This window comes from Acanthopagrus latus, chromosome 22 (genome assembly GCF_904848185.1).
Source record: "Acanthopagrus latus isolate v.2019 chromosome 22, fAcaLat1.1, whole genome shotgun sequence".
Classification (NCBI taxonomy): domain Eukaryota; kingdom Metazoa; phylum Chordata; class Actinopteri; order Spariformes; family Sparidae; genus Acanthopagrus; species Acanthopagrus latus.
Window position 1 is genome coordinate 20441198 of NC_051060.1, and position 23186 is coordinate 20464383.

The following is a 23186-nucleotide window of genomic DNA, read 5'->3' on the forward strand; positions in this document are numbered from 1 at the left end:
TATTGCACTGTTCTATGTGATCATCATGGCTATCCTAAGATTAAAAACATTTAAAAAGACTCAAAGACTTTCTCATCACTGTGCTCTTTTCTGTCACTGAATATCCTTCACATTATTCTAAAGCATGTTAAGCACTTTGGAACTCATTGCGCTGTGGCAAATTTCATATAATTTCCTGTTTTTTACTTAACCTCTGCTTTCCTCTGACTGGTAAATGCACACAGCTTTCTAGAATATTTGAAGAGCTTGGTAAATCCTTGGAACACAGCAGCTGGCATCCTTGGTGTTGCATTACTGCCATCTACTGGAATTTTACCGTCAACTACAATGTCTTTTTCGTCCTTAACTGTACTCAATTCAAATTTTGCCAATTCCAGTTCATTTTGTGAGGAAGCACAAACTGGGACACTTCAGCGGACCAGTGGCATTAATGCTTTGTTTCCACTGAGCCACGTTTCTGTGATCTTGACACCTCTTTCCTTTCCTGTTGCTTATCTTCTTATCCCAGTGGCATCTCTTTTCTTGCAAGCAATTAAAATTTTCTGCCATTGCATGACTGTCAATTTTGGTTTTTGTACAGCTACTTGTCTCTATGGATACAGCATGAAAAAAGTGTCAGTGCTGAATCATTTCTCAAATACTGTTAATTTCCTTGAATATAGCTTTGCAACCCTGTCATGTGCAAACACTGTGTGGAGTCAATCCTGAGCTCCCTGGTCAATAAAACATGCAAATGCTCTATTTCACTTGCTGTAGAGCTCCATTTAACCAAGTTTATATACCTGTATCACGACTGTTTGGTTAGTAAACAGTTTATTCCTTAAAAATCCCTTACAGATTTTCAAGGGTATAGCTTATCTTCTTTAGTAAGGAAGAACAACGGTTGACTTGTTAACATGGTAAATCTTTATTTATGGGTCAACTTTTGACATATTTACAGTTAAAGTACACGCAAAGAACATTGGAATGTCAAAAAAATACAAAAACAAATACATTAATTCATAAAACTCAAAATACAAAAAGTGACAAGTTTAAAAATAAAGTTCTAACAAGGAATGAATCTGAACTGTCATCTGATGGAAGGGGAAATAAAGTGAATTTGGTCAAAAAGGGTTTTCAGAGGGGTGGGGACACTCCAGGCTGATTTTCAACAGTAAACTTTAAACTTTATTACATTACATCTGAATGCTAGCCAGCAGCAATAGGAAGAGGACTAGTCCACTTCCTCCATTCTGGATGTGTCGTCATCATCCCCTTCAAGAGGGGGCATGTCCTCAGTGGGAGCAGAGGTGACGTCCTCTGGTGTCACATCATCTTCATCGATACCTAAAAGAGGAGGGAAAAAGATTGAGTCAGTGAAACCCAATAATTACATAATCGTTTTATTACCATGATAAATGTCTCAAAAGCTTTACACTGACACTCACCAAGACCCAGCTTGATCATTCTGTAGATGCGATTGGAGTGTGTCTGAGGGTCATCCAAAGTAAATCCTGAAGACAGCAGGGCAGTCTCGAAGAGCAGGATGACCAGATCCTTCACAGACTTGTCGTTCTTATCAGCCTCAGCCTTTTGCCTCAGTGTCTCCACGATGGGGTGGTCAGGGTTGATCTCCAGGTGTTTTTTAGCAGCCATGTAGCCCATGGTGGAGTTGTCCCTCAGAGCCTGGGCCTTCATGATCCTCTCCATGTTGGCCGTCCAGCCGTAAGTGCTGGTGACGATGCAGCAGGGGGACGAGACCAGGCGGTTGGAGACTGTGACCTGTGGGGGTGAACAACAATTAATACCATTCTCACTCTTACACCTCAGGCTCGTTTTATTGCTCTAATGTATTAATCTTCTCACCTTCTCAACCTTCTTTTCCAAGATGTCCTTCATGATCTTGCACAGGTTCTCGAACTGAGCCTTCTTCTCCTCCTGCTTCTTCTTCTCATCGTCGTCTTCAGGCAGCTCCAGGCCTTCTTTGGTCACTGAAACCAGGTTCTTTCCCTCAAACTCCTTCAGTTGCTGGACGCAGTACTCATCGATGGGCTCGATCATGTAAATGACCTCTAGGCCGGCTTTGCGAAGGCGCTCCACGAAGGCAGAGTTAGCCACCTGGTCTTTGGTCTCACCTAAATTACAGACAAGGTAATTGTCACATATTTATGTAGTATCACGTTAACTAATTCAATTCACTTTAAAATGCTTTCTCATTCTTTCTTTTTTAGTTTATAAAAAAGTTGATAGATAAAAGGTATCCTCACCAGTGATATAGTAGATGTGTTTCTGGCTGTCCTTCATACGTGTGACATAGTCCTTAAGGGAAACCATCTCATCTCCAGAAGCTGAGGTGTAGTAGCGCAGCAGCTCAGACAACTTCTTTCTGTTTTGGGAATCCTCGTGGATGCCAAGCTGAAAGAGGAATAATACTGAAAGTCAATAATTGCACATGAAAACATTTCAGTTGAAATCTAGTTCTGGCAAAAATGTTATTTTTCTATTACATATACTATTGTTAATGTGTAAATACACTGATATTAGTTTATAAAGCCAGCAAACTCAATTGCACATTTAGCCCAGAAGCAACCTCAAAGTGGCCCAGCATATATACATGTGATGAATGACAAAATCTGGAAACTGTGTGTATTAGATGTACGTCTCACACACATCTGCTGATAGATGAGGGTGGTACTGGCTACTGTCAGTGCCACTTGTAAATAGTTCTGTGCACTGATAGCTCTTTATTATTCTGTTTCTGTTTCTTTTAGTGTGCCAGGGTCAGATGTGCCCCCCCCCCCCAAAAAAAAGATATTTCTAAAGGTGACACTACAACAGATGTTTCACTGTGTGCATTTCTTTAAAAATCACAATTAAAGGTTGCTAAAAATGTCTGGCATATCTACATTTCCTGATTTAACATATGGCCCAGCTGAATTTGGAACTGTTAGCCATGCCATAGGTGTCAACACTGATATGTAGATGACTCCATTTAAACAGAAGATGGCAGTAACGAGCTCCAAAAAAAAAAAAAAAAAAAACTTAAAGCAGCTTTACATTGGGACAATATGGCCACAGGATCAGACAGATGGCTACTGTGTAAAAGGTCACAAGCTAATAGTTAACTACAATTACTTGTGAAGCTTTGCACTCTGACCAGAAGTAAATTCCACTCTGCTAACACAGTAGGGAAAACATTTAAAGTGTTTCAAACCAGTTTCAAGGTGAAGACACTAACCTTGATATTCTTGGAGAACTGCTCATAGCACTTCTTGTAGTTGTCCTTGTCCTCTGCGAGTTCAGTGAAGAGTTCCAGGCACTTCTTGACCAGGTTCTTGCGGATGACCTTCAGGATCTTGCTCTGCTGCAGCATCTCTCTGGAGATGTTCAGGGGCAGATCCTCAGAGTCCACCACACCCTTGATGAAATCTGACAGGAGAGATAAAGACAGCCTGGTTAGTAATGTATTCACATTTTGGAAATGATATGAATAAACTGTATAAGCCAGTGATCCAGCTATTGGGTATATACTCACTGAGGTACTCAGGGATGAGCTCATCGCAGTTGTCCATGATGAAGACTCTGCGGACGTACAGCTTGATATTGTTCTTCTTTTTCTTGTTCTCGAAGAGGTCGAAGGGTGCGCGACGAGGCACAAAGAGCAGGGCGCGGAACTCCAGCTGACCCTCTACTGAAAAGTGCTGTGGGGACAAACAGTTTAAGGTCAGATATAAGGTCCCTTTTCAAAATAAGGGTCACTTTTAGATTACTTTCAAGTAAATAAAAATCATTATGAGACCTACCTTGACAGCCAGGTGGTCCTCCCAGTCATTGGTAAGACTCTTGTAGAACTCTCCATACTCCTCATTAGTGATGTCATCAGGATTGCGGGTCCACAGGGGTTTGGTCTTGTTCAGCTCTTCCTGGTCAATGTACTTCTCCTTGATCTTCTTCTTCTTCTTCTTTTTGTCACCAGACTTGTCATGGTCGTGCTCCTCGTCAGACCCAACATCCTCAATCTCGGGCTTGTCCTCATCCTTGTCCTCCTCTTCATCCTTGTCTTTCTCCTTGTCCTCCTCCTCTGCCTCGTCGTCACTCACCTCCTTGTCACGCTCTTTCTCCACCTGTACAAAAAGAAAAGAGCTCAAATCACTGACCATCCTTTTTGGATTTTTTTGCAGTTTATTAGACACTTTAAATGAGTACTTACAAAGAGTGTGATTGGATAGCCGATGAACTGAGAGTGCTTTTTCACAATCTCTTTGATTCGTCGTTCCTCGAGGTATTCCGTCTGGTCTTCTTTCAAGTGCAGGATCACCTTGGTGCCACGCCCCATGGGCTCAGCTATATGGAGAAAAGATGTGTCAGTGCAAGCAAAAGATTTCACTGGCACAATTACCAATAAGAAACACCAATATTATCAATTATCAACAAAGCATTTAGATTACTTACAGGTGTCCACTTTAACTGTGAAGGAGCCTCCAGCAGATGATTCCCAGGCGTACTGCTCATCGTCATTGTGCTTAGTAATCACCGTCACCTTCTCGGCCACGAGGTAGGCAGAGTAGAAACCAACACCAAACTGACCGATCATGGAGATGTCGGCTCCAGCCTGCAGAGCCTCCATGAAAGCCTTGGTGCCGGACTTGGCGATTGTGCCCAGGTTATTGATCAGGTCAGCCTTGGTCATGCCGATACCTGTGTCAATCAGGGTCAGGGTGCGTTCCTCTTTGTTGGGAATGAGCTCGATTTTTAGGTCTTTGCCAGAGTCTAGCTTGGAAGGGTCGGTGAGACTTTCATAGCGGATTTTGTCCAGGGCCTGGAGGAAAAATTAGTCCATTACTGGAAAGTTTTATAATACATTTAAATCAGTATGTGTCATCTTCCAGTTCCTTGATTATCAGCATATAACTCTGTATTATAGCCACTTCATACAACAACACTTCCCCTCTAAAACAAAATCAATTAACACACAATGAGATCAAGGAATTACCCTCAGTCTAATACTATGACAAACTTACATCTGAGGAGTTGGAGATAAGCTCCCGGAGGAAGATCTCTTTGTTGGAATAGAAAGTGTTGATGATCAGGGACATCAGCTGAGCAATCTCAGCCTGGAATGCAAAAGTCTCAGCCTCCTCCTCCATTGGTTGGTCGTGCGATTCAGGCATCTTAAAGAAAGCACATTACATTATTTTTCATCACGCACACCGTATACAATGAACTTCAAATGCAAACGCACAAAATAAATGGCGTTGCCCATCAGTTGGCACCATCTGTCTCCCCAAAGCACCATGCACAAATTCCTACACAATTATTTAAATTAGATTTAGAGGGCACATAATGTTGGACACTTGCACCACTTACATCTGCCCCAATAATTGTATTCCTTTAATCTATTGCTTGGCAGTTAAACAGGCGTGCTATGGACCTGTGTCAAGTTCACTGAGCTGTGGACCGGCTGCACCCCAGTGAGTCACTAGGCTGTCACATCAACAACAACCGCTGCCAATCATCCTCAGGCGAGGGCTGGGTGATATGGTCTTGATATTGATAAAGTATTGTAGGGATAACTGACATGATCTTTTCAAAATTTAATACAGTATTTATTCTCATGTCACAATAATGATACAGCACTGATTTCCCAGCCGTGTCCTCTGGTAATATGCAAGTTACACCTTGCAAGATAATCGAATTAATACCACCACAAAATACAGGTACCTTAAGAGTTTAATCGACGCCATTGACAAAACCTTATTCATCAGCTGTCAGTGCCATTATCAAAATGCAATCAATTGTCTCTTGTCATTTGAAGAAGCGCTGAGGTATGCATCAGTAATCGAAAGCTTATGTGTGAGCCGGTGTCACTTGTGCAGGCAGGTGGTGTGACAGACGGTCCAGCTCTGCCCACTGCTCCACCTCCCTGTAATCCATTTTGTCTGCTTATGCCTTTATGCAAGCTCTGTAACACACTTTTTTTTTTTAAATTTTGTATTAAAAGCATATGTAGGGAGTTCAAAAAGTTAACAGTACTCAGCTGATTTAATCTAGATTCTAAAAAGGTTTCGTGACATGATGAATTTCTGTATTTCAACACACAATTGTCGTCACAGGGCGATTACTGTCACTGTCACCTTGTCCCTGCTGCAACTGCCGTGATTAGTTATTGGTTGATCAGACAGGAGCACATGGCATATCAGCGTCAGGACTAATGACTCCACCTGCCGGTTTCATGGGCGCAATGCACGTTTCTAGAAGGTACCGAGAGGAGAGCAGAACTCTCTAGTAGTTTCCATAGGAATCGAAAGCAGCTCCTCCTCCTCCTCCTCCTCACCACCACCATCATCTTTGGGGAGATTTTTTGTGAATGGTACCCCTTGTGCTTCACCGATCCTCCATTCAATCACTGTGACAGCTGCGATCGAGCGCGGAACTGAAAATCTGAGAATAAGCTCCCCTTGCTCAGGAAATCTGATTTGGCTTCATTAAATTGCGCGGCTGCTTGAGATAATTCCTGCCTGACAAAGTGCACCACGAACGCACCATGTGGCTGCCTGTGTGTCTCCCGGCTAGGAGCGATGCACTGGCAGCTAATGTGGATGGAGGAGTCGGATAGTTGACAGGATGGTGCCAAGGAAAAAAAAAAAAGTTTGGACACTAACACACAAGGCTGATAAGCCGGAGAAATCACTTTGCCACACACATGAATGTGGAAACTGAAAAATACCAATACTTATACTGTCATGAGCTGATTATAACACGATGTACACTTACAAGAATCAGATATTTTCCACTTAAGTCGTCCCGTTCAGGCATATCAGAATATTTTATAATTACTGTCACAATAAAATAATATGGTTCGGTGGAGAACGGCTAAGCTTTAGTGAGCTGTGGAAGTACAAAGCTAGTGTCAGTTAACATTATCAGTAAATGTTTGCGTCTAGGTTAACATGCTATTTTAGTTTTTAATTTCCTTACCTTGGTCCTCAGTGAATCGAAACCTCCGTTAAGAAACGTGTGGCCGTCGGCTCGCTCGCAGACTATCCGGTTAGAGAGCTGTCTGGTGCGGACAGGGCGGCTTGGCTGCTTTAGTACCCTCACCGACCGTTCGAGAAATCCTGACTTGAGCTTCCAGAACCGTCTGGAATCTTCCTCCCAACCGCTCTGCCGGTGAGCGCTGACAGGCCCGGTGAGCTGTCAATCATCGTCTGTGAACGCGCCCCTCTATATTCTCAGCTGTAACGAGGGGGCGGGGCTAAAGAGCAGGGTGAGGAAGGCGTGCGGCAGCGTCAACAGTCATGAACCATGCGGACTGAAAATTCCAGAACACCGAATAAACCAGGATAAAAGTTGATTGATCAGAGTTATTCCACCTGGATTATCAATACAGATCCCCCTGTCAATCAAAGTGATGGACTCCAGCGTGCAGTAGACTCAATGAGCAAGATTGGTTTGATTTCTAAATAGATTTTATTACAAATTTTGAATACATTTCTTAGAAAAAATGTAACAGTTACAAAAAGAGACATAAGCCAAATTCCCCGTGGCTTTATATCACTCTTAATTTATTGTCAGTAGTTTTATCCAAGCAGCTTATATGATTTAGACTAAGCCACATTGTGGCCTACATTAATTCCATTAATTAACTTCTGTTGACCAGTTAATACTGTTTGATGAAGATGAAGGTTGTGTTAGAATGAAATGTCGATTTGAAGAAGCAATACATCTTACAAAAATAAAAATGAATAAAGCAGGAAAGATTGTAGGCTACTAAGTGTTTAGTCAACTTCCTCCATTCTTGATGTGTCGTCGTCTCCCTCCAGGACTGGCATATCTTCCTCAGCAGGCTGAATGAGGTCCTCAACTGCAGAATCGTCGTCATCAATGCCTGAGAAAAAGAATGCATTGATTAGAAACTAAAGCCACTTTAAGTTAAAGTGTATAATAATTATTCCTGTAATGTATGTAATGTTGTGTGTCAGGGAGAAGAAAACGTACCAAGACCCAGCTTGATCATTCTGTAGATGCGGTTCGCATGCGTCTGAGGGTCTTCCAGTGTGAATCCTGAAGACAGCAGCGCAGTCTCGAACAGGAGGATAACCAGGTCCTTCACAGCCTTATCGTTCTTGTCAGCCTCAGCCTTCACCCTCAAGGTCTCAACGATTGGATGCAGAGGGTTAATCTCAAGGTGTTTCTTAGCCGTCATGTAGCCCATGGTGGAGTTATCTCTCAGGGCCTGAGACTTCATGATCCTCTCCATGTTGGCTGTCCAGCCGTAGGTGCTGGTGACGATGCAGCAGGGGGAAGCCACCAAGCGGTTGGAGACTGTGACCTGTCAGAGAAATGTTATATGATATTCATGATCTAACAGAATTGGCCAAACTACTGTATATTAGTATGATAGTGTGAAACTTTAAAATATATATTTTTTCTGTCATTACCTTTTCAATCTTCTTGTCAAGGATGTCCTTCATGATCTTGCAAAGGTTTTCAAATTTATTCTTGAGCTCATCCAGCTTCTTCTTCTCGTCGTCATCTTCAGGCAGCTCCAGGCCTTCCTTGGTCACTGAAACCAGGTTCTTGCCATCATACTCCTTCAGCTGCTGGACGCAGTACTCATCGATGGGCTCAATCATGTAAATGACCTCAAGGCCGGCTTTGCGAAGGCGCTCCACGAAGGCGGAGTTAGCCACCTGGTCTTTGGTCTCACCTGTGAAAGTTGATGGAAATTCATAGAATCATTACTACTGAATCACTTTTGAGAAAACTGTCAAGCTAAAATATAAAAAAGAAACAAATAGAAATCAAGTTGACTAGCTCACCTGTGATGTAGTAGATGTGCTTCTGATTGTCCTTCATGCGAGAAACATAGTCCTTCAGGGAAACCATCTCATCTCCAGAGGCGGAGGTGTAGTAGCGAAGCAGATCAGACAACTTCTTCCTGTTCTGAGAGTCTTCATGGATGCCAAGCTGAAACATGAAATGGTGTGTTATTAATCTTGAGCACTGAATGCTAAATTCAAATGTTCTATCTGATGGATTCAACCAAAAGTAATATCATAAGATTGATCAGCCTACCTTGATGTTCTTGGAGAACTGCTCGTAGTACTTCTTGTAGTTGTCCTTGTCCTCGGACAGTTCAGTGAAGAGTTCCAGGCACTTCTTGACCAGGTTCTTGCGGATGACCTTCAGGATCTTGCTCTGCTGCAGCATCTCTCTGGAGATGTTCAGGGGCAGATCCTCAGAGTCCACCACACCCTTGATGAAATCTAAGCAGAAAAAATAAAGACTACTTAGCCTTCCAAAGCCAAACGGCATAATGCTAGACTGCATAGTTTTAAGGCCTTCAGCCTCTTGGATTGGACCAAGAATTTGTATGTGAATGATTAGCAATATAAGCTTCTTACTGAGGTACTCTGGAATCAGTTCTTCACAGTTGTCCATGATGAAGACCCTGCGCACGTACAGCTTGATGTTGTTCTTCTTCTTTTTGTTCTCAAAGAGATCGAATGCAGCCCTTCTGGGGACGAAGAGCAAGGCGCGGAACTCCAGCTGACCCTCCACTGAGAAATGCTGCGGGGACAAGAAAGAAATATGAATTCACTGTTTTAAAAAGCGCACTACACTCTGTGATTATAAGAGTTGGGAAGAGGTGGTCGGATGCATGTTAATCTTAGCTTACCTTGACAGCCAGGTGGTCCTCCCAGTCGTTGGTGAGACTCTTGTAGAACTCTCCGTACTCTTCATTGGTGATGTCATCAGGGTTACGGGTCCAGATTGGTTTGGTTTTGTTCAACTCCTGAGCGTCGATGTACTTCTCCTTGACCTTCTTCTTCCTCTTGTTCTTGCTTTCCTTTGTGTCCTCATCCTCGTCGGAGCCCACATCCTCAATCTTAGGTTTGTCCTTGTCCTCGGCGGCGTCTTTCTCAACTTCTTCCTCCTTCTCTCCCTCATCAAGGTCCACGTCTTTCTCCCTGGTCTTCTCCACCTTGAACATATGATAAAGTATGTCAATATCATTTAATAGTAGGTTTTAAGATGGAAAACTCATACTGCTAATGAAACCCAGAACTTACGTAGAGTGTGATAGGGTAGCCGATGAACTGTGAGTGCTTCTTCACAACTTCCTTGATGCGCTTCTCCTCACAGTATTCTGTCTGATCTTCTTTGAGGTGAAGGACTACTTTTGTGCCTCTGCCGATGGACTCTCCTAAAAGATGATAAAGGCAGGGCCCAGCAATCAGTAAAATTATTCATCATGCAAATTATTGAGGAATGATTATTTTAGTAATTGAGGAAAAATCAAACTTACCCATGTCAGGTTTGACTGTGAATGACCCTCCAGCTGCCGACTCCCAGATGTACTGCTCGTCATCATTGTGCTTGGTGATGACCGTAACCTTGTCAGCCACAAGGTAGGCAGAGTAGAAACCAACACCAAACTGACCGATCATGGAGATGTCAGCTCCAGCCTGCAAGGCCTCCATGAAAGCCTTGGTGCCGGACTTGGCGATTGTGCCCAGGTTATTGATCAGGTCAGCCTTTGTCATGCCAATACCTGTGTCAATCAGGGTCAGTGTGCGAGCGTGCAGGTCAGGCCTGATTTCAATCTTCAGTTCCTTGCAGGACTCAAGCCTGCTGGGGTCTGTCAGGCTTTCATATCTGATTTTGTCCAAGGCCTGTCCAGAAGAAATAAACTTGTTAGATTACTTTCATTTCCATACAAACGAAGGCTGCTTACATGTGGAAAAACAAAGATAAGTGTGCTGATAAACTGCTGATTTGACTTACATCTGAGGAGTTAGAGATAAGCTCCCTAAGGAAGATCTCTTTGTTGGAGTAGAAGGTGTTGATAATAAGGGACATAAGCTGAGCAATCTCAGCCTGGAAGGCGAAGGTCTCCACATCCTCCTCCATGACGTGTCCAGCTTTCTCAGGCATCTAAAGGAGAGCAAAATTTAATATGTTTACTCAAATCATAATGTCACTTATAATTATGCTTCTCGTGCCCAAATAGTGATGTGCTGTAAAGTAAACTTTTTATCCACCGGTTACACAATTTGGAGCATTTTCTGCTGTTATATGTGCAATATCTTTCTCCCTGTTCTTGAGCCTCGTGGCTTGAGGAGGGAGGGCTACTGCTGAGGGCGGACGAACACATGTTACTTCTGTCAATCAAACACTTGCCATTTGGCTAATGGGTGGAGTTCTGATGCTTTCCCCCAACCCCCGATTGCTTCACCATGTGTCATCCAACACCTTTATGTTAAGGAAGGAGTAGTAAGGAATAGAAGTAAGAAATAGCAGCTAGGAATTCAAACATGGGGGGAAAAAAACAACTATATTTGGCTTTTAACAGCGGTCATAACATCTGTTGTAGTAACTTTGGAGCAACATGTCTTCAGGAGAATCAGGTTATAAATTCTCATGATAAACAAATTATAAAAAAGTTAGTATCTCTGTGATCCCATTGTAGTCAAACATTAACCCAGCAACTTTAATGTTGTCTGATGCTACTTAAGCTCATAAGATTTGTCTGACAAGATGTGAAACTGCTGTATCTGCTCTTTTGTGCCAGCCAGTTTTTCTCCCCCGCCATTGCTCTCTCACTCAGGGTCACCCTGCTTGCCATGTGCTCCTTGCACGTTACAGTCTCACTTGGATACTATTCCCAAAGAGGCTGTTCTGCCACTCTACAAATAACTGATATTAAGGAGCTAAATTAAGTCTACTTCTAAATCTGTTGCAATATGTGCAAATATTTAAAAAATCACAATAATAAGCATGAATGAAGTGCCATTTTATCAGTTGCTTGTTTCATTTTTATGTAATCTAATTGGTTTCAAGGATTCTTGCTGTTCTGTCTGTGCTCCTATCATTTAAAGCACCCAATATACTGTTAATTTTAATTTTATCTTAGTTTTCCTTCTTTTTTTTTTAAGCTAAAATTTGCTGTATTTGAAGCTAGGTGTTCCCGTCTTACCTTGAATATCCTTTCTTTTGCTTCTTGAAGATAGTTTTCAAATGTAGCTCTGAGCTTCTATTCCTGAAGAGCTCCGAATGTGGGCTTCAGCTGCTGCTGCTCCTGTGGGCAGTAAGTCTCTCTTGGTGAGTCCAAGTGGTTATCGTTTCTCTGCAGAGTCTCAGGACAGGCCGCTGTCTTTTTATACTTAAGGGGGGGTTTCTCGAAGCTCCCATTCAGAAGCTTCCAGAAGATACGTTCACAACGGTGAGGGAGGCGTTGAGGAAAGGCTGGGAAAAGGGGGGCAGCGTGTGATACACCAGAGCCCTAAAGTTTATGTGCCCTTATAGGGTTGCAGAGTCACAAGGAGTGCCTGTCACTCACAGCGAGAGCTTTCCTGATAGCTTGTCTAGCTCTTAGGCCCCATACCCCCCTGTAAGCATCACAGCTGTGCAGGGCCTTTACTATCAGCTGCTGCCATGGTGCCTCATTGGACACACACACATACCAACGGGCTTCCTATGGACAGCAGGCCCGTTTCTTTTTTTGGCGTGAAAGATTGGGGAGAATCTCAGAGGTTTCACAATTGTGAAGCAGTTGTTGCACAGACCATCAACTCATGGGCAATATATCCCAGAGAAGCTGAAACGGACATCAGATGAATGAATGAATGAATGAATGAATGAATGAATGAATGAATGAATGAATGAATATAACTTTATTATGGCATTTAGAGGATTTTTTTAGCATGAGGTCAAACAATTTGACATTTTCCAAAACTTTCCTGCAGGTATTTTGACCTTTAACACCGGATGGACTTTGAAAACAGGATCAGCCATCTTAACATAAAGATTTCTCGTGAAGTTTATTGGCCAGAATTACAAATATATATTTTTGTAGGGACAACTAGCAGGCCTTTGGTCTGATGACCAAAGCCAACACTAAGTGCATTTTGATCTTTTAAGTTCAGTGACGTAGCCCCTGCCACTGGCCTTTGTGTGTATTCCTTATAGCTACTCGTACTAATTTAAGAATGTATCACAAAATGTTGACTTTTAATCAATTATTCAGAAAAGGGATATTTAACAATAACCACTTGAAGGAAATAGGACTGTTTTGTACAATTTGAGAATGTGTTAAAGTGATACATGGTTTAAAACTAACTCATACTGTACATGGCTGGTAGGGAAGGCATAAAGAGAAGTAAAACTCATTCACTCAAAATTATGATCTGAAAAATTGTAAAACTTACAGTATGGTGATGAGAAAGGAAAAGGGAAAAAGGTGCAGGCTCACTGGGATAGTGTAATTTGAACGTGTCATCCCCCATAATTGTTGCAATATACCATAAACAACTGAGAGATTTTCACATTTTGGACCACACTGCATGAAAACAACCTTTAAACGACAGAAAGACTAGAATTTTCTGGTCCACCGTGGGTACTTCTGACTTCAGCTGACCAGAGGATGGCGGTATATCACACTTGGTACAGATCTGTTATGTAATCAAAATGTTCCCTGTTGATGTCAGACACTGCTAGACGCTGAGTGTCCATGTAACCGAGAAACATGGAGAACTGTCGCAATCACTGTAAGATGATATTTTCTGAAGCGCAGGGCCAGTTCTCCCATAGCCTAAATAGTTTGCCAAAATAAGATGGTAAGTCTGTGCATGTGTGATACGAACAGGGATAAAAAGGTGGATGTTTCTGGAATCTACAGCTGGATGATGGAGGTGTACTGTATATCCTGAGGTGTCAATGACCAAATATCCTTATTTTTACTAATCTGATTACAGTCCACGAGTGTGTTAAGGTCCTGTTTATAAGCATTTTTTTTTTCAATCATCTCTGTCCATCCGGATTAATTTATTCCAGCCATAGTTTACTGAACAAGTGTTTTATACAATTTAATATCTTTTTGCAGTGTTTTCTCGGGGTTAAGAAGAAAATAATAATTTCACAAATTAAAACATATCCAACATAAATGTTTCCTGCCCTCTGATTATAATAGAGAGTATTATGTTATATTTTATATACAAGTACGACTTTGTGGTGCCTTTTAATTTAAGACATTGTGTTTTTCATGTAATAAAATATCACATACGCCGTATTAAATATGTAGTGGTCTGCCAGGTGTGTTCATAATACATCATCAGTGTTGCTGGTGCCTGGTATCATCGTTTTTTTTTTACATTAACACTCAGTTTATTTTTCCTAGTTTCGCCTCACATGACTTTGTACGCATGGCTGCAGGACTTCAGCGCTCGGACGCATGCGCTGTTGCCAACATCCGGGGTTCGGACAAGGATGAACGCCAATTTCCAAGATGGCGGCGGAGGGAGGAGGGAAGGAGATGAACGAAATTAAAACTCAATTCACCACACGAGAAGGCGTCTACAAACTCCTCACTCACTCCGAATACAGCCGCCCGAACAGGGTGCCTTTCAACTCGCAGGGCTCCAATCCCGTCAAGGTCTCCTTCGTCAATGTAAACGACCAGTCCGGCAACGGCGACAGGATCTGTTTCAATGTGGGCCGGGAACTGTACTTTTATATCTACAAAGGCGTGAGAAAGGTAAACAGTATTGACTGGAGCGACGGAGCCCGCGCTGCTACGGGAGCAGCCCATTGATTTGGCATCTTCCAACGTGTTGCGCCTTAGCTGTCAACTCTCTCAGCCTCTGTCATTGAAGTGCGCAGGTTGTCAAGACAAGGCCATGTAGCAGACCTAGCTAACTTAGGAGCTAATTAGCATTCTTAGCTAACATCGCCACAGTAGTTGTGTTGTTTTCTGTTTTTTCCTCGATGTGGCTTGTGGGCACTTCAGAGTCCGTCAGTTGGTTGAGTTCCTGGTCAGTGGCAAACAGTGACATGGTGTTGTCCGATGAGTCGGATAACGTCAGGAAAAGGCTCGTCATGTCATGTCTGTGATACGTTTGTTTATCCTCGGTCCTTGGATGGTAGAAGCTACATATGAGAGGCAGGTTGTCAACAGTGCTCCCCCCAGCAGCAGGGTCAGATTAGGGAGTTACTTTGAGAGACCTCGGTGTGGACATCGGGAGTTTTGGGAGTGGTAGTGGTGCTGGTTTGTTGATTCGTGATGTAATGATGTGTGCACTTTCCTGTCAGGGTCTGGATGTGATGCAATTTGATCCGCTGTTTGCCTGCACACTGTGATGATGTCACTGCAAAGCGAGTCACGTTTGGTCTTGCTGAGCAGGGATGGTGACTGACAGGGGTGATGGTGCTTGTCATCAGCTACAGAATTAATAAAATCAAACAATAGCAGCCTCGACTGGCAGTGAGAGATCTGCTGCTGTTTCACCAATTCAGGTGACACTGGTCTGAGTTTATCAGTCAGAATCAGCTAATGTAGTTGTTTAGGGGTTGCTTTCAGTGGAGAGAATTATGAGTTGTGTACTTTTTTAATGATCAAGTTCTTGCACAATTTCATGTAATACAAAATAATGTTTATTCCCCATTTTGATAGCTTTAAAATTGGCTCAAGCACATCAAGTTATGTGCCTGAATTTATGCTAATAATGATACTGCACTTTGGTAGCAGCCAATGTAATTGTTAACATGTGGGATCATCTATTCATAAAAAAGTTTATCTCTTAAAATAGTAATTGAGCCTAGATAATCTGGTAGTTGCCACACTCCTGACAGTGTTTGCTTGTCTTTAGGGTTAAGATCAGTAAACTGATCAACTTGTTGGTGCGAGTGAAAGACGTTTGTTTACTTCGATGATGTTGAGGAACGCTCCCCCAAACTTTAATGAGCTCCTCTTCCCTGCAGCTTTTCATTTAGCTAACTCGCTGCAACTTCATCATCTTTTACTCTTCCTCCCATGTAATATTTCAGCCTCAGTGAAACACTACATCTGAGGCGTCACTGCAGCTCTGATAGCACGGCGAACGAGAGCGGGCCAGACAACATGGAGACTGTTAACTGTTAGATCAAAGTCAGCGAATCCCTGCCGAAGTATACAAATCCTGCCTGCGTGTAGCTGTAGGGATTATTCGACAAGTTGTCCACATTAATATGTGGCCTACCTACTTACCTCAATATGCATTCATTCAGGATGTCTCTTCTCATATTTACTGTTATACACTAGACAGTCTTCTGCCTCACTGAGATGACCTACAAAACTATGCTGTCGTGCATGCAGCTGGTAGTCCAGACCCAGCTTGTGTGTTTGATTTAATTACTGTCATGTGGATTTTTCATTGAGTAGCTGAACTTGACTGGCAAAATGCCAACCGTTTCTTTTTTTAATGTATTTTTGGGCCTTTTCATGGCTTTATTGATAGGACAGCATTGATGGCTGACAGGAAACAGGATGAAAAGGGCCACAGGTTGGACTTGAATCCTGGCCCGCCGCAGTCAGGACAAAGTCTCTGTACATGTGACGCCTGCTCTGCCAGCTGAGCTACTGGGGCGTCCCATGCCAATTATTTTTGACAAAAGCGAGATGAATTCTTGGGTTTTTCAGTTTCAAGATTGTGTAAAATATCTTGGCAGCCAGTAGGTCAAGTTAAGCATCATTGTAGCACTTTAAAATTCCACCCAAGAACCTTGTTTTATTTAGAGCTGCCTCCCTTTGACAACACTGACAGCTTTATAGTTACACCCACTCAGCTTTTCTCTCTTCCTCCTTTTGAGTATAAAAATAGATTGCAAGAGAGTTTCGGTGAGAAAGAATAAAACTGGCACAAATATCACCTTTTTACAGGACCAGTGCTGAATACATTCTTATCAGATTGAAAGCTCTGTCCATCAGGCTCATATACTGGTAGTCATTTTCCATTTAGACTCAGTACAGGTTTAGCTAATTATTTTTGTCTACTTGCACGTAATGAGTAATGATTGATTGATTGATGATAAGGACAATGGCCGTTCTATTTGAGCTCAGAGAATTCCAACCCGTGTCATATGTATGGAAATGGATGATTTGTGGGAAAATTGACTCAAAACACATTTTATTGTCACCTAAACATCCCTGTGTCATGGTTGATTTAGAGCTGCAGCAATGAATATATTTGTTTTCAACTATTAGATGAATCGCCAACCATTTTGATAGTCAGTTGATCCGTTTGAGTACAGAAAAAATGTCAATATTCTTTGATTTCAGCATGTGAAATGTGATTATTTCTTAGTTTCTTTATTCACTGATCCCACTAATCAACACTTAACAGCATTTTGTAGACCAAACAATGTAGTGATCAATTGAGAAAATAATCACCCAAATAATCAACAATGAAAATAATCATTGGTTGTGGCCATACTTGCGATTAAATTGAGTGTTGTTAACCACCTGTTGGAGGACAAACAGTTAACCTACATTGTCAGGCTTGGGCTGGTCTTCCTCTCTATTTTTGGATGTCTTTCCATGTGTCACAATCCATTATTATCATGCATCAGGAACATTAGGTTGGCAACAACGAAGAGTAGATGGCAGACAACATAACAATGCTCTTGAAGTGTTTGTACAGACTGTTGAGAGAGTTAAGTTGAAAACTGAAAGTGAAATTTACCCCATTTCTGGCATTCTCATCTGGTGTGTGAGCAGTTGTTCCCAGGTGGTATCTGAAAGAATCAAATGTAATTTATAGGCTTGATGTTCTTTACCAAGACTGAGGTATAAATGGATTATGTGTCAATCTTCCCATTCAGTGAGTCTTTGGAGAAAAGCTTTGAGATAAACATAAGTGCTGAGTTGTAGAGTTAAGTATCAGAGGTCACCTTGGAGGAGAGACAGCGTCTTGAGGCAGTGTCTATCACAATCAGTGTTTTTTTTTTCCCTTCTAAGCATTGTGAACATGGCTGACAGTAGAAATCTTTTTATAAAAAAGTATTTATGTGCATTTCTCATTTTTCCAGGCTGCCGATCTTAGTAAGCCCATAGACAAGAGGATATACAAAGGAACGCAGCCCACGTGTCATGACTTCAACCCCCTCACAGCTACAGCAGAGAGCGTCTCCCTGCTCGTGGGCTTCTCAGCGGGCCAGGTGCAGCTCATCGACCCGATAAAGAAGGAGACCAGCAAACTCTTCAATGAGGAGGTGGGTTCCATTTAGCGTCTGATGTTTTGTTCCCAAGGCCAACTGAAAGATACTGAGGACATTTTAAATCACACTATCTTGTTGTTAAAATAAAGTAGCTGACCAGTATCTCTGTTTTTTTCCTCTTTGTGTTTCACCTCCAGAGACTTATAGACAAGTCACGAGTGACGTGCGTACGATGGGTTCCCGGTTCAGAGAGCCTGTTCTTGGTGGCTCACTCCAGTGGCAGCATGTATTTATACAATGTGGAAAACACCTGTGGCACCACGGCACCTCACTACCAGCTCCTCAAGCAGGGTGAAAACTATGCTGTGCATACCTGCAAGAGCAAGTCTGCTCGTAACCCGTTACTGCGCTGGACAGTGGGTGAGGGGGCGCTCAATGAGTTTGCCTTCTCCCCGGATGGCAAGTTTCTGGCTTGTGCGAGCCAGGATGGCTTCCTGCGGGTTTTTGGCTTTGACGCCGCAGAGCTCCATGGAACAATGAAGAGCTACTTTGGTGGCTTACTGTGCGTCTGCTGGAGCCCAGACGGACGTTATATTGTGGCAGGAGGGGAGGACGACCTGGTGACTGTGTGGTCATTTTCGGATTGCAGAGTGATCGCACGGGGGCACGGTCACAAGTCGTGGGTGAGTGTGGTGGCATTTGACCACTGCACCACCAGTGTGGAGGACGGTGACCCACCCGCTGAGTTCAGCGGAAGTGACGAGGACTTCCATGAGCAGATTCACTTTGGTGCGGGCAGAGATCGAGCTAACAGTGCTCATTCTCGGCTTTCTAAGAGAAACTCAACGGACAGTAGGCCTGTTAGTGTGACCTACAGGTTTGGCTCAGTGGGCCAGGATACACAACTGTGTCTGTGGGACCTTACAGAGGACATTCTTTTCCCTCACCTCCCTTTGTCCCGCACTAGGACTCACACTAATGTTATGAGTGCCACAAGCCCTCCAGCCACTGGACAAACTACTAATACTACTGTAACCACCACTAATCCCAGTGGCACCAATGGTAAAGACAATTTGAGCAATAGCAGCTCCAGTGGTAACCCGGCTCCCAACTCCCTCCCCAGCACTCTGCCCAGGTCCAACAGCTTGCCACACTCCTCCGCCCCGACTGGGGGCAGCACGCCCAACAGTCACACAGGCAGCAGCAGCAACAACAGCAGCAGCAGCACCAAGGGTAACAGCATCATCGACAGCGCTTTCATCGCCACTGGGGTCAGCAAATTTGCAACTCTGTCGTTACACGACTCGCGCAAGGAGCGCCACGAGAAGGACCACAAGCGAAACCACAGCATGGGTCACATCAGCAGCAAGAGCAGCGACAAGCTCAACCAGCTTAGCTCGTCGCGGACGGCAAAAGCGGAGGTAGCAAAGACTCTGGGCACCACGCTGTGCCCGCGCATGGAGGACGTGCCGCTGCTCGAGCCGCTGGTGTGCAAGAAGATTGCTCACGAGAGACTCACTGTGTTAATCTTCCTTGAGGACTGTCTGGTAACAGCCTGTCAGGAGGGTTTCGTTTGCACATGGGCTAGGCCTGGGAAAGTGGTGAGTGACAGGCCTCTCGAGGATACTGTCATGTGACACCTCTTAACTTGCTTTGTCTCGCTGCATTCAGACGCTGTTAACGCCACTGTGTGCAGCCAAAGGTTTTTTTGGTTATTTCACGAGAGATTAATACTAAACCCTCAGCATTCTGATGGTTAATAGCACATCTTCTCCGACAGTAAACCTCATGGCCTCACTATTCTGCCTCTTTTAAAATACATTCAAGTAACACTGTTGTTTGTTATCAATGTGTGTTATCTGTCTCTCCACAGGGATTGCTATCATCTCAAAACAACCCAGCCAACTCCCCCAGTGGAACAGTAGTATAGCCCCAGTGCTGGTGCTGCTAATGACAGCTCCATGCAACAGAGACGGGGATGACCAAGGCCAAGGCCCTGCAGCGCTTCTTCACACACTGTCACACACCACATGACCTCCAGTGTCATCTTCATTCTCGTCACTACAGCCACCCAGCTCTCTTTGTGTTACTGCTCATGTTTAGATAACCAGTATTGGCCAAGCCAGGGTTAGAAACTCGACCTCCCCTTTTTTGTCCGGGAGTTAAAAAAAAAAAAAAAAAAAAAGGGTGCTATTGGAAGTAAGAGTGCAAGCTTTAAATCGTCCAGGAGGTTTGTGGGAGGGGTTGACTGGTTCATTGTTCCATCTGTGGTCATATCAAGTGGCGTCTAGTCTGGGGAAAAAAAACAAAACAAAAAAAACTCTAGTACCCAATCCTTTGTGCCTGTAGATCTTCGAAGACTAGACACACTATAAGCATTGTGGTGATGCCTCAACTTAACCTTTTTGTATGGGTCTAATTTGGACATTTTTTTTTTCCCCCCTACATTTTGTTTCATCAAATGTATTCACAGATAAAGGGAATCAGATGAGGGAACATTTTGGAGCAGCAGCAGCAGCAGCATATCCCCAACGTCTTTGATTCGTCACTTCCTGGGCGATCCCGTGCTGTCTTCTCTGGACACATGTTCAAGAGAGACTGCAGCTTTTTACTTCCTTTAAAAAACAATTTTATTTTAATCAGAGGTATCACACTTTACAGTGAATTTGCACAGATCTTGTTTCATTCTTGGTTTTCCCCATTTTTGAACTCATGACGGTGGAACATAAGAATTTTGAAGACAGCTTTGGAAGCACTTGTGTGTGTGTGGGGGGGGGGGATGGCTCGTTATCTCCCTCTGTCTCAACGCTGGATGCTGCAATCATAGTTTTTTATATGGAGAAAAAAAAATTGTTTGCACTTAATAGTTTGTTAGAGGAGAATGGCTTTACATTTTTGGAGTGTGTAAGGACTCCTTGACAAGGATGAAATATAAATAGAATTTAAAAACAAACCTTTGTATCTATTGAACATTTATTTTAATATTGTTTCAGATTAAATGGGGTCTGTAATATATGTAAATATTGTACTTCAATGATTTATGGGTGAAATGATCATTATTACATTAGATCCTTGTTTCAGAAAATAGTGATATTTCTAATACAGAAAATCTATACATAATATTAAAATGAACCTTGAATATGCAGGTGAAACTGTTTCTTTTCTGTTGTACATAAAGAGAATTCAGGTGTATTTTTATTAATGAAACGTTTGGTATAGGAGATGTCTATGAAATCCTCTTATCTAACAGGTAGTGCTGAATGCTAGCTAGCCTGTCGCTGCAGATTCCTTTTACGACCTAGGCAGTTAGGCGCAGACGCAGCGGTCTAATTCAGCCATCACTCCGAGCTCAGGTAAACCACGGGAAGACTAACGCCGGCATAGTTCCCCTCACTAGTCTAATCCATCAACAGCAGCGTGTGTGAATTCACTTTAACTAACAAATAAGACTGACAACCTTGTTCTGCAGACAGGGCCGAGATCTGTGAGGCCTGTCATTGTGAGTAATAATTACTGAACTGATGCTGAACTTGTGAACAAACATTTTGACACTGTGTTGAACTGACTCATGTCAGCACTTGATGGTGGAATTAAAATGCTTGAGGTGAGTGTGTTTTTCAAGCACCCACGCAGGAAGACTGAGGATTTTAACAGTGGGAGCCTTTTTCCTCCATGTGACGCCTAATTAAAACAGCTTTGACAGATTACATGTTCCATTTGTGTTACTTTATTGGGTGTGTTGGACTCAGATCACACAAGTCGGTATCTTCATGTAGCCTACTGGTCCCCCCCTTGTGAGGCCAGAGCTAAGGTGAAGGTGACTCCTACTACTCCACTGCCACTCATTCAGAAGAGAAGCTATGTTACTGTTGTTTAGCCAATGCCTGTTGGCATTAGCAACATTTTACCTGTCATTTTATGACACAACTGTTGCTGTGAGAGCCACATATCTCCATAAAATCCACTTACAGAGGGTCCATGGCCACTTTGATATAATTGTAGACCCATGCTCTTGAGTCTGATATGCTTCTTTTTGATATTTTATATCAGGTGTTATTCATTTAAATAAATATATTATTCAGAAGTGGTTGCCACTAAGGAAAAGAAATGCCAAGCCAGCCACTTCTTGTCTTTTTTGCAAATTACAAATATAGTCTGATGTCAGTGAGCTAATATCGTCCTATTAGAGATATCCAGAATAGGTAATGGTGAACAAGATAATATGCAGCAAACCTTTATTTATTTTTTAAGTTGCTTGGGATAATTTATGTTTATTAAATTACCACTGATGGCAAGTGATGATGACACATACATTTGAAGGATAATTGCCAAGTGAAAAGGAAAAAATCTGCTAATAATTAGATATGTGATTTTTTTATTACCCAACATCTGCATAGGCCCCCTCCAAAAAATAAAGTATTGGTCTAGCTGTAGTCCAAATGTCGTACTGTTTCTCCCAGATGAAGTGTATTTCTTCCTGGCTGGTTTAGTGACATGTTAATAATACACTGGACTACATTCTTGAAGTTAAACAGAACCTCAGTGAGTTAACAGCGTTGATAGTGAAAAAAAACAGCAGTGAGGAAATCCACAGCTAAATGGAACCCAGCCATTGTTAATTTTAGGCCATTATCCACACCTGAGCTGTGCCAGATGTCATCGTAACTCTCCTTTTAACAGCTCAATTTTCCCTCCTGGTGTTTTGCATAAAGCACTGACCATTTCTTATTAAAAGCCCTACACACCTCCAGCCCACCCACACAGGTGTTTCCACCTGTAATGCCTGATCACACCTCCTGTTGGGAAGGTGTGAGTTTGTACCAGCTGTGCTTGATTTACATGTCCCACTGAGTCCACCTACCTGTAAGGTGGGACAACTTACACTCTTAGCTGTATAATAATCAGTTCATGAATTTGGTGACCTCATCCAGTTTTCAACATTGCTCCCCTGATGACGTCCAATCACAAAGAATAAGTGAACACACCTGTGTGGGTGTGCAAGGGGGTTTACATTTTGGGTCATGGCCAGCTCCAGAGCTGAGGTCTGATTCACTGACAGCACCTGTGTGGCAGAGCCTTTAGTAACTCCACTTCCTCCTTTTGTTAAGGAAAAACTGTGCTCATTGTATTTACGGAGGCCCTGATGGAAGAACTGGCTCGGGACTTAGACGCGATGATGTACATCCGACGCTTGTTATGAGTCTTAGTCACTATTCCTTTCATTTCTGAGG

At 42.8% G+C, this 23186-nt stretch overlaps 3 protein-coding genes across 3 annotated transcripts; 1 reads left to right on the plus strand and 2 right to left on the minus strand.

Moving 5' to 3' along the window:
- Positions 1-883: 883 nt before the first annotated feature.
- Positions 884-7140, minus strand: hsp90aa1.2 (heat shock protein 90, alpha (cytosolic), class A member 1, tandem duplicate 2). The gene is made up of 11 exons (XM_037085971.1): positions 6958-7140; positions 5001-5150; positions 4432-4798; positions 4190-4323; positions 3783-4103; positions 3515-3680; positions 3218-3408; positions 2247-2394; positions 1846-2114; positions 1428-1761; positions 884-1326 (listed from the first exon to the last, which is right to left on the minus strand). The coding sequence occupies exons 2-11, from the start codon at positions 5148-5150 to the stop codon at positions 1214-1216; spliced, it is 2193 nt and encodes a 730-aa protein (XP_036941866.1). The 5' UTR covers positions 6958-7140; the 3' UTR covers positions 884-1213.
- Positions 7141-7430: 290 nt separating this feature from the next.
- On the minus strand, positions 7431-12156 carry hsp90aa1.1 (heat shock protein 90, alpha (cytosolic), class A member 1, tandem duplicate 1). Its single transcript, XM_037085972.1, has 11 exons — positions 11963-12156; positions 10771-10920; positions 10292-10658; positions 10056-10189; positions 9662-9967; positions 9387-9552; positions 9058-9248; positions 8802-8949; positions 8421-8689; positions 7978-8311; positions 7431-7867 (listed from the first exon to the last, which is right to left on the minus strand). The coding sequence occupies exons 2-11, from the start codon at positions 10918-10920 to the stop codon at positions 7758-7760; spliced, it is 2175 nt and encodes a 724-aa protein (XP_036941867.1). The 5' UTR covers positions 11963-12156; the 3' UTR covers positions 7431-7757.
- Positions 12157-14173: 2017 nt separating this feature from the next.
- Positions 14174-21662, plus strand: wdr20b (WD repeat domain 20b). The gene is made up of 4 exons (XM_037086611.1): positions 14174-14518; positions 17827-18009; positions 18153-19556; positions 19829-21662. The coding sequence occupies exons 1-4, from the start codon at positions 14270-14272 to the stop codon at positions 19883-19885; spliced, it is 1893 nt and encodes a 630-aa protein (XP_036942506.1). The 5' UTR covers positions 14174-14269; the 3' UTR covers positions 19886-21662.
- The last annotated feature ends 1524 nt before the right edge of the window (positions 21663-23186 follow it).